The 19,552-nt window shown below is 39.0% G+C and overlaps 1 protein-coding gene across 2 annotated transcripts in view; it reads right to left on the bottom strand.

Annotated features, from left to right (window-relative positions):
• LOC136839429 (OTU domain-containing protein 7A-like) overlaps nt 1-19,552 on the bottom strand; it is a 105,575-nt gene that overhangs the window by 14,974 nt on the left and 71,049 nt on the right. For both annotated transcript variants that reach the window (XM_067105474.1, XM_067105475.1), the window contains exon 9: nt 13,352-13,526. In XM_067105474.1, coding sequence (XP_066961575.1) covers nt 13,352-13,526 — 175 coding nt within the window. The remainder of the gene's footprint in view (nt 1-13,351; nt 13,527-19,552) is intronic.

Below are 19,552 nucleotides of genomic sequence, written 5' to 3'. Positions count from 1 at the left end.
CGCCACGTTCTTAATCAATTTTTTCATCAACCCCTGGGGGTGAAAAGACTTTTCAAAACTCCCCAAACTGTAGTTATGCCATAAGTTTGGTAATCTTGTTTGAAAGCCTAGTCTCAGTACAATCTACCAAAAATTAAATTCAATCTACAAGCATAGGCTGGTACAATATGATCTACCGAAAATAAAATTTGCTCCACAAGCATAGCCTAGCACAGTATAAGCTACCGAAAATTAAATTTATTCAGTAGATAAAGACTATTTTCATTTCTTTACTTTCATTTATTTTACACAAAGACTGGATTACAGAGGAAAAGAAATTAGTCTAATGTTACTTGGGCTACTAAAAATGCAACTCAAAGATACACAAGATAGATGAGAAAATCATGTTTAGGTGATGAAATCTTAAGAGTCGAATGATAGGTGAGATCAAATGATACTCAAGTATTTATAGCATATTTCATTTGTTTTACTCATTCTACCCTATCAAGGAAACTGTGTTTACATCTTTAGTACTGTACATATGGCTAATCTCTATGACGACTTTCCTGAGAAAATTCATTCTAAGAACACTACTAAAACGAAGTTGATCATTTTCTGTTTTATCATAATTAATCATTTTTCATTTCACCTCATAATATCATGGAAGCTTTACTAGTATGCCTGTGTGTGTGTGTTTACATCTACATGTGGCATTTCGTCAATGTTGACATCAATGTCTCCCAACATGCCTCTCTCACTTGGTGTGTGTGTGTTTACATCTACATGTTTCATTTCATCAATGTTGACATCAACGTCTCTATGTACCTCTCTCACTTGGTGTGTGTGTGTGTGTGTGTTTACATCTACATATGGCATTTCATCAATGTGGACATCAACGTCTCTATGTACCTCTCTCACTTGGTGTGTGTGTGTGTTTGTTTACATCTACATGTGGCATTTCATCAATGTTGACATCAACGTCTCTATGTACCTCTCTCACTTGGTGTGTGTGTGTGTGTGTGTTTACATCTACATATGGCATTTCATCAATGTGGACATCAACGTCTCTATGTACCTCTCTCACTTGGTGTGTGTGTGTGTTTGTTTACATCTACATGTGGCATTTCATCAATGTTGACATCAACGTCTCTACGTACCTCTCTCACTTGGTGTGTGTGTGTGTTGCTTAGTGCAGCATCACGTGTTGCCATTTTTTTTTTTTTTTGCTTTGCTTGATTTACTGTACAGTAGAGTACTGTACTGTATTTCATTACAAGTTTAGTTGACTCTAAATATGATTATCACACATAAAAATTCACAAGAAAATATTTGATCACTGTTGATATTCCATCTCTAATTAAAAATATTTAAAATGCGACTTTGTAATTGTTCACAATATGTGTTTATTTATAACTTGTCACAATGCCATCAACCAGAGTGAAAGTGTGTGTGCATACATACATACCCTACACTTGATTGCATTTATCTTTTGGGTTGTAAAAATAAAAAAGGAGAAAATACAGTAAAAATAAAATTGAGAATAGCATAAAATAAAAATTTAAGAAAGTGAATGGTGCGTGTGTAATGTTTCATCATAAGCAATACCTCTCTCTCTGCTTGTATTGCTTTGGTACAGTAAAGTACTGTACATATCCTTTGATAAAATGTGGAAAAAGCATAAACATGAAAACATAAAACAAAAGCTGTAGCCAAGTCAGATGCCTGCCTACACCTTTCCACCCATCCCACTGCATTCCCACCCTCCTACAAGCCAAGGAAACTAGCTTCCCCATGCCACCCACCTTCCAAAACAATCCCTTCTCTAAGAGAGTTCCTCTTAACAGCCTTACTGGCCCCTCCCTTCCCATGGCACACAGCCTTACTACCCCTCCTCTCCCATGGTGCCCAGCCATCCAACTGCCCCCTATGAAACTCCAGGCCTCCCCCACCCCCAAAACCCTTTCTCACACTCTCTTTATGAGTGTAAGCAATGTTACCAACAGTTTCTTTAGGCCATGCAGAATTGCCAACCATCAGAGTGGTTTTTTTCAAATTTTTTTAATTTTGCAAATATCATAACTTTGGGTCTTGGCCCATGGTCAAGTACTGTTAGGTATGCCAAGTGTCAGATAATGAAGATTGGATAACTGAGGGATTACTTATTGTTAATTATATCTTACAAGTACTGAAATTACAGTATTGACAGTGCAGCAGACCACTGCCACCTCCATTTCTTAGAAGCCTTACACATCAAGGAGACCCTAATCTCAACATCATGCAAGAAACTCTCCTCCTCCCAGCAGCTGCAAGTAGTGTCACTTTACCTGCACTCCTGACCTAAACAAACTAACCAATCAGGAGGTTCTCAATCAAAACTAATTTTCAAAGGATTCCTGTATCTCCAACATTCACACACTGTATTCATCCTGAAGATATCTGCTGAAACATTGATGCCCTTAGAAACCCACTACGACAAAATTCTGCTGCCTGACACGACCCTCAAAAACGTCTACTGGATACACTTACTGGACACTGTGGGATCTACTCTCTGCATTAGACTTAGTGCACAATGGTATATTCCACATTGTCTTTTAGTATATGGAATAAATATATAAGATTCAGTATGTCCAAAGATTATTTCAACCACATCAGAACACACATTGTATTCACCATATTTCATCAAATATCAATATTGGAGAATAAAGAATAATTATACGGATTGAAAAGACTAATACAGCTATTATTCATAATAATAATAATAATAATAATAATAATAATACAGTAATAATAATAATATAATAATAATAATAATAATAATAATAATAATAATAATAATTCCTGGTTCAGTGGCAATTAACTCGTAAAGAATCTTCATTTTTTTATTATATTATTCTTGTCAACAGATATATAGTATAATACATTTCCAAAGTGCATGTAAAGTTATTTTGCTTTCTTTCTTTACTTTACTCTTTATGTTTCAATATGCACACAGGTGGTCATCCACAGAAAGAATGGACAAAATACAAAGTGGGCAAGTATTTACAGCAGCGGAGCTGGTTCAGGATTAGCTAAGGTCTATGAGGGTTGCATTCCATTACCCTGTTATTGCAAAGACTCTCCCAAAACCGAAAAAAAAAACTCCCTCGACATTTGCACAGACAGACAGCACCGTAAACAACCTAACGACCTCATCCCTCTTCCAACAACCAAGCACTCACTAACGACAATTACATATTCTCTCTCTCTCTCTCTCTCTCTCTCTCTCTCTCTCTCTCTCTCTCTCTCTCTCTCTCTCTCATTCTCTCTCTCTCTCTCAAAAACGTTGGGAAATGCTTAAATAAAAACAAATTTATTCATCCCTCTATATTTCTCCCCCTTTTAGCATTTCCCAACCAAAACCTTTCACACCTCTTTCAAATCGCCTTTACGCAACACCCACGGATGCTCACTAGCAGGTCCTCTAGATCGCGTTCGCGGCAAGCAATCATTCTCTCAGAATCACTCTCTCTTCTAGCAACATTCAAACTCACATCTTCTCCTCCATTCTCTCTCAGATTCACGCTATCTTCTTCACTATTACCACTCTCAATTTCATCCACAATCTCATCTATACCCTCTAACTCGTTCCCAAATACCTCCCCAATTCTTCAACTAACCCATCCCAATCGCTCATTGACCTTTCCAATTCTTGCAACGATTCATTCATGCTTTCAATCACTCGTATATTACTGCTACGCTCTCTTATACTTTACACTTTCGCTCACCTCCAACCGTCACTAACCCCTACACGTTCAGTCAACTCAGTTATATCAAACCCGCATATGCTATACGTTCTATCCATACCATCCCATTCATCCGTATTACACGCTTTATCACTCATTTCCACTTTGGCACTCACACCCTATCACACAACTCACGACCATTCAGTTTACTTACGTTCTTCCCTTTCTTACGTTTTTTACCATACTCTATCAAAACAAATTGCTGATCCTCCATACACAAGCTCTCATGCATACTTGGTTCACCCATATTCGATTTCAACCATTTATACACCCCATTCTCTCTCACATATTCGGTACATCCTTCCATCTACGCAATTGGTTGTGATGCGCTCGCATTTCTCTCACACTACCATCTACACATACTTCCCCTACAACATAACTAAGCCCACTGGGACCCACTTCCAACACTTCATACGGACCCTCAAATTTTTCACACACTTTATTTACAATCAACCGCCCTTTCTCGATTACTTCTTTCAACACTTTCTCGCCCACCTTGTAACTTTCAAACCTTTCATGCGCCTTCTTCCATACCTCCCTATCATTCTCAGATAGACCCAATCTCGGTCTCACTATCTTTTCAAAATTTAACACATATTTACACGGAGACATACCAATACCCTTATGCACAGTGGCGTTGTATACCCACAACGCTCGCCCAACGTTTACATCCCAATCATTATCACATTCACTCATCATACGTAATATCTCTGTCAACGTTCTCACCGTTCGTTCCGCCAATCCATTCGCACTGGGCATATACGGCGAGAGTACACATGTTCTATGCCCCAATCACGCAACATTTGCTCAAACTCCCATCCAACAAATTCAGGCCCATTGTCACTCAACATTCGCGTCGGCTTGCACACACACATTGGCAACATCACTTGACCCACCATTCTCGCCACAGTCTCACTCTTTTTGTTCGAATCGCTACTGCATATGCAAACTTACTCAAATGATCTACCATTACAACCATTCCCACATGTCCTCCAGCAGTCACAGGCAACGACACACAATCAATCACAACCATCTCAAATAACTCTTTCATCTGCAATCGCAACACAGGTGGATTCGCATGCACACTTTGATACTTACCCTTCTGACAGTCCTCACACGTAATCGCTACATCCGCACAAATTTTACTCAATCCAGGCACATACAATCTCTCTCATACATTCCCATAATTTATTTTTCCCCAGATGCCCAAACCTATTATGCACCAATAAACACATACCCACGGCTGCGTCTTCCGAAAATACTGGCACATACACTTCCCCATCCCATATTCCTTCCTGATGCAAAAAATAAACTATACCTTTACATACAACAAATCTCTTAGCACTTCGCTTATACACTTCTAACTCGGACGGCCAACTTCCTACTCTTACACCCCCTAACACACACTCTCTTAACATATTTTCATGCACTGATTTTGCATCTGCGTAATTTCCTCTTCACTCAACAAATCATTTTCACTCCTTGCAATATCTACCATACCTACAAAACTAGTTTTAGACACATCCCCTCCTTTAACCTTCGTTATTTCCCTGCCGCCCTTTCCTAAAATTCCCCTCCCGACATCCACACTTATATCATGCATTCTCATAAAATCAATTCCTAATAAAAAACATGTTGGCATATCATTCTCATCCATGACTACAAAATTATGTATTATTTCAAATCCCCTAACTGAATTTTTAATTGTACCTCCTCCCATACTAACACACTCCTTGTCCCAAACCATGTATCCTTACACTCGTTGATTTTCTTTTTATATCCCAATCGCACCTTTCCAATTCACTAACTACTGTACTACTCACTAACGACACTTGTGCTCCCGTGTCTACCAAACTACAATATTTATTCTGATCCACCACTACATTTGTTACTAATTTACCTTTCGCTTCATGCATACACGCTCTCACGGCTACATTCACCTGCTTAGCTTCCTCACAACCATCCTCATCGCATTCATCTTCAACGATATCCTCAACCCTACCCCTTATTCCCTCATTTTCCCCACAATCACCTTTCTTAACCAGCCAGCTACAAGTATCCTTTCCACAGTGAACATTTAAAATCACATTCATACCATTTTCATTCACCCTTCCTTTATACTTCACTGGCCTATTCCATCCAAAGAACAATCGTACTGTAATTTTAAATATTTCAGCCACTACCAACAACACTTTCACTAACTTTTCCTCCTCATCTAATTCCTTCCTTCCTCGCGCACTCCTCCTTCCGGCATCTCATTCATCACCTTTTCACGTAACTCGTTCATGCTTGCAGGTACTTCGTCAATCAACCCATTTGTTTCCAAATTACTCAACCCCCAAACAGACATTCCCACACTCGATTCTCCCCTACATACTGTTGCTTTACCACAAATCCTACAGGTACTTGGTCCGGGTCCCAGTCGCCCTAACCCTATCACCTCATTCAGTCCACATACGCGACATAGCATCCGCAACAATATTCTGTCTACCTTGTACATACTCTACCTTAAAACTAAACTCATTCAAATCCTCTATCGTTCTCGCAATTCTAGCATTCACACTCTCCTTTTAACCATATATACTAGCGGTCGATGGTCCGTCCAGTATCACAAAATCTACCCCATATAAAAATACTTTCAATGCTTTCACACAAAACCTTATTGCAGCCAATTCCTTTTCAATCACCGAATATTTCAACTCTGCCTTTCCAAACGCCTTGCTCACATACGCAATTACTCTCAATTGTTCTCACCCATTCGCCTTCTGCATTTGTACCAAGCATCCTCCCATACTATATTTACTTGCATCCGTATACAGTTCTAGTTTATTCGCATTCTCACTATAGTCCGGGAAAGCCAACGTCACGTCTCTTGCAGCCTCCTCTTTCAATCTCTCGAACGCTTCTATCATTCGCTCATCCCATTTCAATCTTACACAATTTCTCTTCCCCGTCCATTCAGTAAGTGGTTTCCGATCCCTGAACAATCCTTTATAAACTTCCTTCCAAACTCAATTAAACCCAAAAATCCTTTCAACTCACGCACGGTCCGGGACGTGGAAATTCCTTACCTTATTCACGAACTTATCACTCTTCCTTACACCTCTTCCACTCACCATATGCCCTAGGAATTCCACCTGCCCAGCCAACCAAGCACACTTTTCAAGTTTTACTTTTATTCCTACTTCTTCCAACCTTTCTAACACTCGTTCAAGCAGTTCCATATTCTCTTCTACAGTCTCACTCGCAAATCAAAATATCATCTATAAAAACAGTTACCTTCTTGCGATCAAACCCAGCCAGAACCACATTCATTGCCCTTTGAAGGCAGCAGGCGCGTTAGCCAGTCCAAACTTAATCTCCGGAACTGGTAGTGGCAGGAACTACTAGAAAAGGCCGTAATATGCCTGCTCCTTCCTCCAGAGGCATCTGGTAATAGCCCCTTACCAAATCTAATTTTGTAAACACTTTCATTCCATTCACCTTGTACACACAATCAGACACCACATTCATCGGGAATCGCTCTTTCACAGTTACTTCATTCACCTTCCGATAATCCACACACATTCGCAAACTTCCATCTGGCTTACGTACCAGTACAATGGGGCTATTCCAGGCGCTCGTACTCCTTTCAATCACTCCCACCCTCTCAAGCTCCTCACACTGCTCCTCTATCTCACGATTGATAGACGGAGAAAAATGTCGGGGACGCTGATATATGGGGGTGTCGTCTTCCAGAACTATTTTAAATTCCAGAAGCTTGATCCCCAAAATCCTCGTCACCACGACTCAATGCCCCTGCCTAACCCACAACATTCTCCTCAATCGTTCTCTTACGTTATCACTTACATTTTCATCTACCTTTACTCTTTCTTTCAACTCCTCATACGTCCAATCATTAGCTCCTTTCAAATCACCTGTCATCACCTGCCATACCTTCACGTACCTCTCATCATCCACATTCACCAACGTGACGTAATATTCCCACGCAATCTCCCTCACATATTCCTCGGACTCGCTTCTTCCTGACACTCGGCAATGACGTTATATATACCCTCGGATCTCCCATGTTCAAAACCCCATCATATACACACACATTTGCCCTGACTAATTTATTTATGTCTATTCCCTCAACCACATACTCACACCTATCATTGTTGGCTATCCCGAGGCTATCCAGCCATGCCACTTTCACACTCACAACTTCTCCAATCTCATGTGGCACTTTTTACCTCTCTGTCGCAATTACAGGCACTCTCTTCCACAATTTTTGCTCAACCCTACCATCCTTCCCCAAATCCAAATCCCCAACCACATCCCCTTTCATACGTAATTCAATCACATTTATACTAGGACGGACCACCATCCCGCATTTTTTCAAAAACTCACATCCCAATAAAATATCATATTTATCATTCAGTACTCTCAATCACACAAAATCACTTTCATCCATCACTACACCCCAATTTCTAACCGTTCACACATTCTTCCAACCACTGCTACCCCTAAATTTCCAATCCCTCTTACTTCCCCTGACAGTTCCTAATCTCACACGTATTCCTCAATTTCTCACATCCATTCTTAAAGATGACATTCATACTACACCCGGTATCTACTAAGGCAATCAATCTTACTCCCTTACAACACACTTGCACACTCATGCACTCGTCAGTCTTTCCAGCAAAACCTCCCTCATGCAACAACCCCTCACGCACATGCATCACACGCACCGCTTGCATCCTGGAGGATCCACCCATTTGAACCCCTTCACACTCAGTTTCCCGAATTACGCTGTCACAGTCACCCTCTTTCGTCTACATACACTTGATACATGCCCTTCCATTCCACATTCGTCACACTTCGCTCTCGGTTCTGAACACATTCTCGCATAATGCCCATTCTTACCACAGTTGCTACATATTACATTCACTGGGTACCCCTACAACCATTAGCAATATGACCCACCTGTCCGCACCTGTAGCATTTAACCCCTATCTTTCGTACACTCCCTTACCAAATGTCCCGATTGCCCACACCAAACACGCTCCTAAAGCCCACCTACACTCATTCTTTGTATGTCCTTCCTTTCCACATCTAAAACACTTTCGCTCGACTTCCACTCATCGACCTTCCCCTTTGTACACTACTATCCCTAACCCGTCCAACCTGTTGTTCCCTTACAAACCCACCATTCATCCTCCCTGGCACCTCCACATTACTTGCTCTTACACTCCTATCTATTACACTATCGGCCATTCTCATTGGGCCCCTCAACACTGCATCCCTAAAGCTTCCGAACTCTGGTACCCTCTCATCTACCCCAGCCCTTACACTTACACTTCTGCTCTCTTTTATAACCCTGTCAAGCTCATAATCTTCTACAATTTCCAAAATTTCTCCCCAAGTCAACCTTTCATTCGTCCATCTTTTCTTCTCCTTCCGCTTCAAGTTCACAAATTCTCTAACTCCATCTGGCACTGTCCCTAACAACTTCCGTACTAACTCCTTACATTCATCTATCCCATCATCCCCAAACTTCTTCCTTGCCAACGTCTCCAGCCTACAAGTATACAGTGACAAGGTTTCCCCAGCTTTCATTCTTGCCTCATCAAATTCATTCTTCCTCTTATACTTAACACTCGCTTTCATACGCCTCGCTTGCTCAACTAGTCTAGCTTTCACCTTGTCATACTCAACATCCCCCCACACTCATAATAACCCTATACATATCAAGCAAAACCCAGTCAAATATTCTCCTAATTCTCATGCCCACACTCTCTTACTTTCCCCATACTTATCCTGACAAAACCTTTCATACTCCCTAAAGAAATCATGCACATCCCTACTTCCATACTCATTATACTTTTCACACCGGGTACCTCCTCACATACATAGCCTTTCTCACTTCTTTCTCACTTTCACTCTCACTTTCTCGCTACTTTCACTCTGTCCTTTCATACCCTCTTCCGAATACAAAGAGTCCACTTCTGCACTTACATTCATCTTACTCATTACACTCTTCTTCCCCCTCTTTTATCCACTTTTATCCACTCACCTCCATCCACCTCACTATCACTACTGCCTTCACCCTCTCTCCTTCTTTCCTGCCTTTCCCACTTCCTTACCCTTCTTACCAGTTTCCTTTCCCTTTCCCTTCTTCCTTTTTCTCCCCTGACTTATCCTTACTTTCCCTCCGTTCCTTCCCTTGCTTTTCATTCCCCCTTTTCCTTACCCTGCCTTTCATTCTCTCGTTTCTTACTTCCCTATTTCCATATCACTTTCATCACTCACGCTTCCATTCACTTCTTCCTCCTTTTCTTTCTCTCTTGCCCCTTCACACGTTCCAGAGAACCTGCCTCCAACAGCCCCTTCTCCAAAAACACCCTTGAACATACCTTTCACCATTTCTTCCACACCTTTCATCATTCCCTCCAACTTTTTATCTACCCTCTCTTCCATTCTCTCTTCTGACTCTTTCATCTCCCCTTTCATTTCTTCTTTTGCACTTCTTAGCATTCCCCCATCTCCTCCAACTGACTCCTCAACTCCTCATTCTCACCCTCAGCCTCCCATTCTCCTCCTCCAGCCTGCCCTGGAGTTCCCTAGCCACTCGGAGTTCCTCTCTCAGTTTCTCTATCTCACTCATCCTGACCTCTTACTCTCACTCGACCCACCACAAACAATCCCTAACGGCTATTTTACAACAGCCCCACGTTGGGCGCCAAATATTATGTGGCGGGATTTTAAACAAAAAACAATACACAACAAAATACACCGAACATATAACAACACTACAATACTCACTGATCCTCGGTTGCTGGAGATGGATGAGGGTGTCCACGGTCGCCAACACAGTAGACAAAAACAAGACAAACCCAAAAACGGACTTCCAAAAAAAAAAACCAGCAAAAATAAAGAGACACTTGCACAGACAACAATAACATCCAACAGAAAACACTGACAAAAACTGTCCCATACAATAATCTACCATCAATGTCCGCTCTGCACAGAACTCAAAAGACTGCCCAAAAACCGAAAAATCCTCACATTTGCACAGACAGACAGCACCGTAAACAACCTAACGACCTCATCCCTCTCTTCTCTCTCTCCGACAACTCTCTCTCTCTCTCTCTCTCTCTCTCAAAACGTTGGGAAATGCTAAATAAAAACAAATTTATTCATCCCTCTATAGTCCTTTTAGCTGTCAAGCAAGCAGATGGTTGAACCTTCCTGATTGTACTGATCAGGGAGGTTGGGGGTTTCATCTGGTTTATCTCTGCCCAGTGAGGAGGGGGATTTGTTCATCTTATTGCTTTCTCCTCAATGGTGCATGACATAAGTTGGTTATTTTCTTTTTCCTTACATTGGGATCTAGCATTAGCCAATTTCCTATTTTTCTTATTAAGTTGTCTGCTGCTAAAGTGGGAACGGGGGTCTGCTCAACTAGAGGGATCCCATTGGACTTTTCCTCACTCTCTCTTTTAGCTTCCATACTGTTTGATGCCAACTGTATTTATCCTAGGCTTTTTTCCTTGATATGTAAGGGTCCCAGGAGGCAAAAGCATCTACAGTCTGGTGCCATGTCTATATCACTTACCAGTCTTTGCTATTCCTTCACTATTTTTGTAGATGACCACCTGCGTGTCCATTGAAACATGAGACTAAAATAAACAATGTAAAAACAAAATATCTTTCCATGCCCTTTGGAAATTTAATGTACACTCGGCAAGGAAAGTGAACAAATTGCTTTTAAATCCTCCATACATAAGTATATTGCTCATAATTGGTTCGACATCTGGCAACCATTTAGAAAGGGAGGATTCTGTCTTAGTGTGTTGGTTTTCCTTGACCATCCTATAACTTTCAATCATATTCTGATTCTGACATCATTGATACTTAAATGCCCTACAACTTTACAGTATTCGTTCAAGTTGTAATTTCACAGCGACCGTTCTCAAAATAAACATTTTTTTACATTAACCTACCAATTAACTTTATACAAATGAATTTATGACACCACAATGAAAATGCTTTCATGCGCCTTCTTCCATGAAATCAAGAGTTAAATTTGAGCAACGTGGGTCAATAAACTATGCAATTTCAAAATGAGAGAGAGAGAGAGAGAGAGAGAGAGAGAGAGAGAGAGAGAGAGAGAGAGAGAGAGAGAGAGAGTATACTGTTGTGTAACCTAGGCCTATATGTAGAGCTACCATTTCATTATTTTTTTCAGATTGATCATACTATATTTGTATAGTATGTTTTAGCGATGGAGAGAGAGAGAGATTCGAGAGAGAGAGATAGAGAGAGAGAGAGAGAGAGAGAGAGAGAGTTGCTGTTGTGTAATCCTAGGCCTATTTGCTCAAAGCTACCATTTCATTATTTTTTTTTAGAGATTGAGCGATACTATTTGTATAGTATGTTTTAGCGATGGAGAGAGAGAGAGAGAGAGAGAGAGAGAGAGAGAGAGAGAGAGAGAGTTGCTGTTGTGTTCCCTAGGCCTATATGTAGAGCTACTCATTTCATTATTTTTTTTTTTAGAGATTGAGCAACTTCCATATTTATATAGTATGTTTTAGCGATGGAGAGAGAGAGAGAATCAAGAGAGAAGATCTCAAAGAACTCTTTCAGAGCAATGGCAACACAGGTGGAACAGGCAACGCCAAGAAACATCCAGTTACTTGTGTTTTCCGCTGAAGTGCTCCACACATCATAGAGAACGCCTTGCAGATTTAAATAGATTTGGTCAACTTACAGCTTCCCAACATTTACTTTAATTCCCCAGCTGACTTTTAACACCGTGAAAATACAAATATGAATGTGTGAAAATTAAAGAAATTATCACTATTCTCTTGATGATGCAATAATAAGCCTATCCATAACGGAAAAGAGTAAATATTGCCGTTCTGATAAACAGTACTAACTCAGATATTCACAACTATCTTTTAGACCCCTAACACACAGTCATCTGAAAATTATTTACTTTTTCATGCACTGATTTTGCATATCTGAACGTTTTTGTTTTCAGATTTAACAAATATTTTATATTTGCATTGTATTTTCATATTCTAGAAAACTAAATTTACCGAGATTATGTGTTTTTGTAAGAAAAAATAAAATTCGATGAACGAAATCTAAAGAAAACTGTATCTTCACTTTTCTTGCTGAGTGTACATACCAAAAAACATGCTGACAATAAGCATATAAGAAGAGGAAAAGAGAAGTCTATACAAGCTAAATACCATGGAAACAGCAATTTTTTTCAATAACAATTCTCCAAAAGAGGTACTCCTGCCAAATAATCTGCCTTGTGCTTTTATGAATAGGCAAAGACCATCTTGGGATAGGCATTTTAACTGATAAAGACCATCTTGTAATTTCAGTTTACATGGTATGGGGAACTAAAAATGGCAAACCTTAAATTTCGACAAAAGTTTCCCTAATATCGTACCTTGAATTCTTTATTGCATACTACAGGTTCACTCCTCATACCCAACAATCATTAAGGGTTAAAAGTAGAGAATCACTCCAACATGTGTAACATTTCTACAGGCTAAGATAATGAAACAGTATTGTCTTTTAGTACACCTCACCTGGAAGCTGATTTCCACTACAGTCTTGTTGACTTTCCATCACAACCAGAGCTGAGAAATGTGCTGCATCATATGTCAAAAGTAATGGTGATCTTTGGCATTCCCGTGGCGGACACTCTAGTGGGAGGTAAATACCACCGAATGGAATTGGTGCCAGTGGTTCTCCACTTACATCCTAATAACAAAAAATATTAATTTTTAATAGCTCAAACATCTAGCCAAAAGAATGCTTACAAAACTACATAAGGCACTCCCCGGGTTATGGCGGGGGTTCCATTCCAGCTGCTGTAAGTTGGAAAATGCCATAACTCGGAACATCAGCACTTACGGCGCCGTAACTTCAGAACATCAGCCGTAACCTGGAACCAATTTTTTTATGAATACATTTGAAAAAGTGCCATACGACAGAACTCCTTAAGTCGGAGCCGCCATAACCCGAGGACTGCCTGTACATGGTTTAATTAGCTTTCTGATTCATGACTGATCATTTTATACCCATTAAACCTTTTGCACAATATTACCATTATTTTTAACACTATATTAATCAAAATTAGGGTATATTATCTGCATACCAAGAAAATTCAACACTTGTCAATTTATCAGCAACCTCTCACAAAATTATTAATACATATGATGAAATTTCCACACTAATTACAGAACTGTAAAATATCTACCCATAAGTCATTCATTATAAAAGTAGCAATCTTGAAAAATCTATTAAGAATTTTTTCATATTGCACATAAGTTCAATTTGTCATTTCTACGCAGAAATAAATTAGAACCATTTTTATTTTAACTGTATAGAAATTAATTAGGAATAAACTATAATCAATGCATAAAAATTATTTTCCTAGCTTTATTGTTAAAGCTCTGGGCAACGTTACATTTTAGAATCAAATACAAATACAGTATAAGAGTATAACTACATAACTATCTATCTACGCACAAAAATTAGTGAAATTTATCACATCAGGACATGTTCTGATTCTCTTTGTAATTCTGAAATAAGATGCAATATTTTTTTCACTATGACTATGGATTAATTTCTGTATTTGTGCTATTTGTTTAACTTTTACTATATATTATTTCTATATTGTGGAACTTCAAATTATAATAGTATTCATAACTTCATATAATTTATGTATTATATATATATATATATATATATATATATATATATATATATATATATATATATATATATATGTTGTGTGTGTGTGTATGTGTATGTATGTATGTATATATATGTATGTATGTATATATATATATATATATATATATATATATATATATATATATATATATATATATATATATATATATATATATATATATATATATATATATATATATATATTCTTCAAAAGGACTCTGGAAAACAATACCCTTGAGAGTTGCCTCTTCCTATGCCTAAGAAAGTTTGGTGTGAATGAGAGCCCTACAAACCTCCAGTCACTACTAAAGGACCCCTCCAACAACAGAAGAAAGGATGGCAATAGCATCAGCACCCCTTTCAAAGCAGACAAGATACTCCAACCAGGAAAAAAGAAAAACTTCTGGAATGCATATTACAAGAAAGGGAGGAGCAACATGCCAGCACATCATCTTGGTTGGTTTGATTCCTAAGTGCTAACTACACAAACACAGTTGTGGTGAGAGTGTTAGGTGTAGAGCTATTTAACCTTTAAAATAGTTCACTAGCTTTCTCTTTCATCTGTTAATCCATTTTCCAAAAGGCACTGGCTTTACAGTACTTGATAACGCACCTTGCCATAAACAATACTAACTTACTCGTTTAAACAGGAACCGAGGTAGAAGCATGCAAAAGAGCACTGGTCAATAGGTTCACCTTCGAGAAAAGGGAGTGAAAGTTGAACAACATGAACTATGCATTGCTTAAAACTAAAGAAGAATCAACAAAATCAGAGTTGAAAACCCTGTCTAAAGGAAGAAATGAGAAGGTAAAAAACGGCATATCTAAGGAAGAAGACAGTGAAGCGATAACTGCCAGAGATGGAGACATAACAGGGAATGCCAGCAATAATGTCATGGAATGCCAGTGGTAAGTACCAGATAGCTGGGAGAGTGGTGACTGGGTGGGAGAAAGTAGAAGGTTCTTGCATGACTTTACCACAAAACATGAACAACAGCCGGAGCTACCTGCACAAAACTTTAAGAGCAGATTACTGAGAGGATAGGGCCATTCTATCACAACAGCTAGCTTAATCCAGATAAATAAGTGGCGGAGGACGAAGAGCTGCTAGTACAAAAAGGAACATTTGCCAAAAGGTGACAAGTACGAGGAAATAGAGGGGAAACTGAGTAAGACAGGGATCGTTAATGCACGAAACGGGACGTTACATGGTGAGCAAAAGATTAACAAGAGAAGAATTGACGCACCACTCAGAAACTAATGTCTATAATCCTTAAATAACTCCACCAGTTCATACATCACTATCACTTTCTCCAAAAAGGATGATACCTGAGCCAGTAAACGCAAGTGCTAACTATCAAATAAATCCAGAAAGCTCATTGAATTTGAGCTGGAACAACTTCCAAGGAGATATGACACTTTTGATCTCTCTCATCTTATTCTGGTCTACAGAGTCCCAACGCTATTGCCAAATATCACAAAGAGACCGCCTGATATTCGGCCAGAAATCACTGCATAATATTAGTTATCTCCTTGGAAGCAGTTCTGCTGCAACTGTTTTTGCCAATTTATCAGCCTCTTCATTTCCAGGCACACCAACATTTGCTGGAACCCAGCAAAATTCCACTCTGATACCTCTGCGCTCAATGATGACAAGCCACTCTAGAATCTTTAAAACTAAAAGGTTGATTGGATTAAAATGTACTAAAGCCTGTAAAATGCTTTTTGCATCACTAAAAATTGTAAAATTGTCATCTTCCATTGTAGCTATTTTTTCAACAGCAGTTAAAATCCCATACAGCTCTGCTGTAAAATTTGATGCCTCTAGAGGAAGTGCACCCCTATAATTGAAACCATTACAATGTACTCCAAATCCAATGCCAGCATTGGATTTGGATCCATCTGAAATATAAAATTACCATTTCGATGACATTCTGAATGTTCAAAGAAAATGGACCAAATTTCTTCTTCTGCCCTATTTCTCTTAAAAGCCTGTAAAATAATGACAGAAAGAGACTACTGGCAATTTCCAGGGAGGGGTTGTTGGATTCCTAAAGGGAATCACTCTACTATTGGTCAGATTCAGGCTATTCAACAGTTATTTTACTCTATATCTGTAAGGTTGCACTGATTTAGGATGAACCTCATAGTAGCCAAAGAAATTCTCTCTATGCAGTGTTTGAGATGCAAGAGAGCCCAGAAGTCTTAGCAACCTATAACAGTATCTGATGACAGAAGACTGGCGATACAGTTCCAGCAGCAGTTCTCCAGCATCAACAAGCAGACTGGGAATGGGTGAAATTTTAAAAGCACCTGTGGCTAGTCTAATGCCAGAATGGTAAACAGAGTCTAAAATTTTTAAACAATTAGGGGTGGCCGAAGAATATATTTCACAACCATGTAACAACTTAGATAGTATAAGGGCTTTGTACAATATGTGTGCTAGGACTTTAAAGATATTTAAAATTTCTAGGCATTTAGCTTTTAGCATCTTAAGATGTGAAGCCCAAGTGAACCTTCAGTCAAAAACTAAACTTAAAAATCCGGCTTCTTCTACACATGGGATTCTTCGTGCTTTAAGACATAATCAGGATCAGGATGTAGTCCACGAATGCAGCAGAAATGAACTGCAACAGTTTTGCTGTTTGAGAACTTGACGCCACTAAAATCTGCCCATTTGGTTATTCAATCAATTGTTAACTGAAGCTTTCTCTCAATTGCAGGCATTCTAGCTCCTGAAAACGATATGGAAATATCATCCAAAAAAATTATATGAAGGGCATCAGGAGGAATAATTGCAGAGATGCCATTTATTGCCAAGGCAAACAGAGTAACACTGAGAATGCTACCTTGAAGGACTCCTTCTACTTGGCATTTTCTTCAGACAGAGTATTACCTACTCTTACCTGAAAGTGTCTGTGTTAAAAATGCTCTCAGGAATAATGGCAACACTCCCCCTCTTAATCCGCATTCACGAATAACTTTTAAGAATTCCACATCTCCAAGCAGTGTCATATGTCTTTGCAAGGTCAAAAAATACTGTCACATGATGCTGCTTGGATGCAAACGACTCACAAATAGATGACTCAAGACAGACTAGGACATCTGTTGTTGAGTGCAATTTTTGAAATCCACACTGTGCAGGTGATAAAATGCCCTTTTTTTTTCCAAGATCCAGACTAGCCTTTTCCATTATTTTGCACAGACAACAAGTTAGTGCAATTGGTCGGTAGCTTGTTGATAAAAACTTATCCTTACCGGGCTTTATGCCTAAAATAATTGCTAATTCCCAAACAGCTGGGTAACTAGTGTCATGCCATGTCCTGTTTACAATACTTAAAATAAAAAGCTTTGTGTTTATTGATACATGCCTTATCATAGCATAAGGAATGTCATCAAGGCCTGGGGCTGTATCATTACAAGGAGCTAGAGCTGAATCAAACTCCTTTTCATTAAAAGGCATATTGTATGACACATCTTTATTTGCTGTAAAGTCAAGGTGAGGCTTGATGTCCATGGCAATTGCCTTATCTGTTTTTAAATGAGCATGACAGATTGTGTCTTTGACTGTGCATGAATTAGGGCAGTCTTCTTTCCAAATCATGTAATATCTCCAGATTTATTGAAACCTACTTTCTTCTGAAGATATCTACTGGTCTTAAAAAAATTATAATTTTCTACTTTAGCAGTTGCCAAAAGCCACATGGGGGTTTTGGTTTCCCTTCTTTTACACCTTCCAATTCAGATTTTGCAGGATCTTTTGCAAACCAGTCACTGGGTCTATAAGATTCTAGTTTCTGAGAAGCCTTCTCACAGAGGGCCCCTTTGATGTTAGATTCATTTAACTTGATGTTATGCAAGTTACAGCTTGCATGGATGGCCTCTTCACTGTTTGTGAAAGAGATCCAAGCCTCCCATTTTTCATTTTCTTCCATAAAATTCATCTTGATTTCCTTTATTACTCCATGGCATTCAAACATTGTGGTTATGATTTCATAATAAGTATCCAATGGTAAGGAAGTAAGATGGAGAACATTATATTTGTTAGTGTTGACTTTCTTCAAGTTTTCCTCTTTTGATGATGTGGAACTAGAAACTTCTTTTTCTGGATTCTTTTTCTCATCAAGAGCATGTACCAATGGATTTGTGGAGTTGTCAGATTTATCTACATTATATACAATTTCTTGATCAATGGAGGTATCACAAGAGTCATTCACAACCGGTCCAGAGTTTGTCAACAGTGCCAAAACAGTGTCAAAAGGGCCCTGGGGTACTTCTTTTAGCTACTAAACATAAAGATTTGATCTCCAAAATAAACCTGAAAAGATATCATCAGCTTTTCATGAATAAACCTGAAAAAGATATCATCAGCTTTTCATGGAGTTTATTCTTCCACGAATGGCACAAGTGAGAACTGACTCCCAAATGTCTTTACCCTACCCCAATTGGCAAAATTTTGCATTAGAATGGCCCATTTGCCAAACCAGGACAAAGTGTTACAAGAATACAATCGTCCCTACCCTAATCACATCACGGGCAAATAGGATAGAATGACGAGAGTCCTAACCCTAGAACCAGACCCCCTGGAATCTGTGGTCCAGCCCTAAAGAATAGCTCCACCTTTGAGCTATCAATCTGATAACTCTTAGATCCGACCATTATTGGGGAGTTGGTGGTCCTACCACAATTCCCACTACTGTATTTAGCTTCAGATATAAACCCAATCCCAGCTATGATATCTTTCCCTATTTAACAGGTCCAATAAATCTGAGCAAAGGTGGAAAATTCCACAAAAATCAATACAAAGAAATATATATTTACAAGCAGTTCCCGGTTTACAATGGGGGTTCCACACCTACGCTGCATCATAAACCGAAAATCGTTGTAAACCGAAAAATCGTTGAAAATCGTCAAAAATCCAAAGAAAACCTTATTTTAATGCTTTTGGTGCATTGAAAATGATGTAAACTGCATTTTTATTGAGCTTTTCATAAAAAAAAACTCCAAATTTTTATTATATTGTCGTTTTGGAGCCATATTTCTTCCGT

The sequence above is a fragment of the Macrobrachium rosenbergii genome, chromosome 6, assembly GCF_040412425.1.
Source record: "Macrobrachium rosenbergii isolate ZJJX-2024 chromosome 6, ASM4041242v1, whole genome shotgun sequence".
NCBI lineage: Eukaryota > Metazoa > Arthropoda > Malacostraca > Decapoda > Palaemonidae > Macrobrachium > Macrobrachium rosenbergii.
Note: the sequence above shows the minus strand (reverse complement) of the source record. Positions and strands in the feature narration are given on the sequence as shown.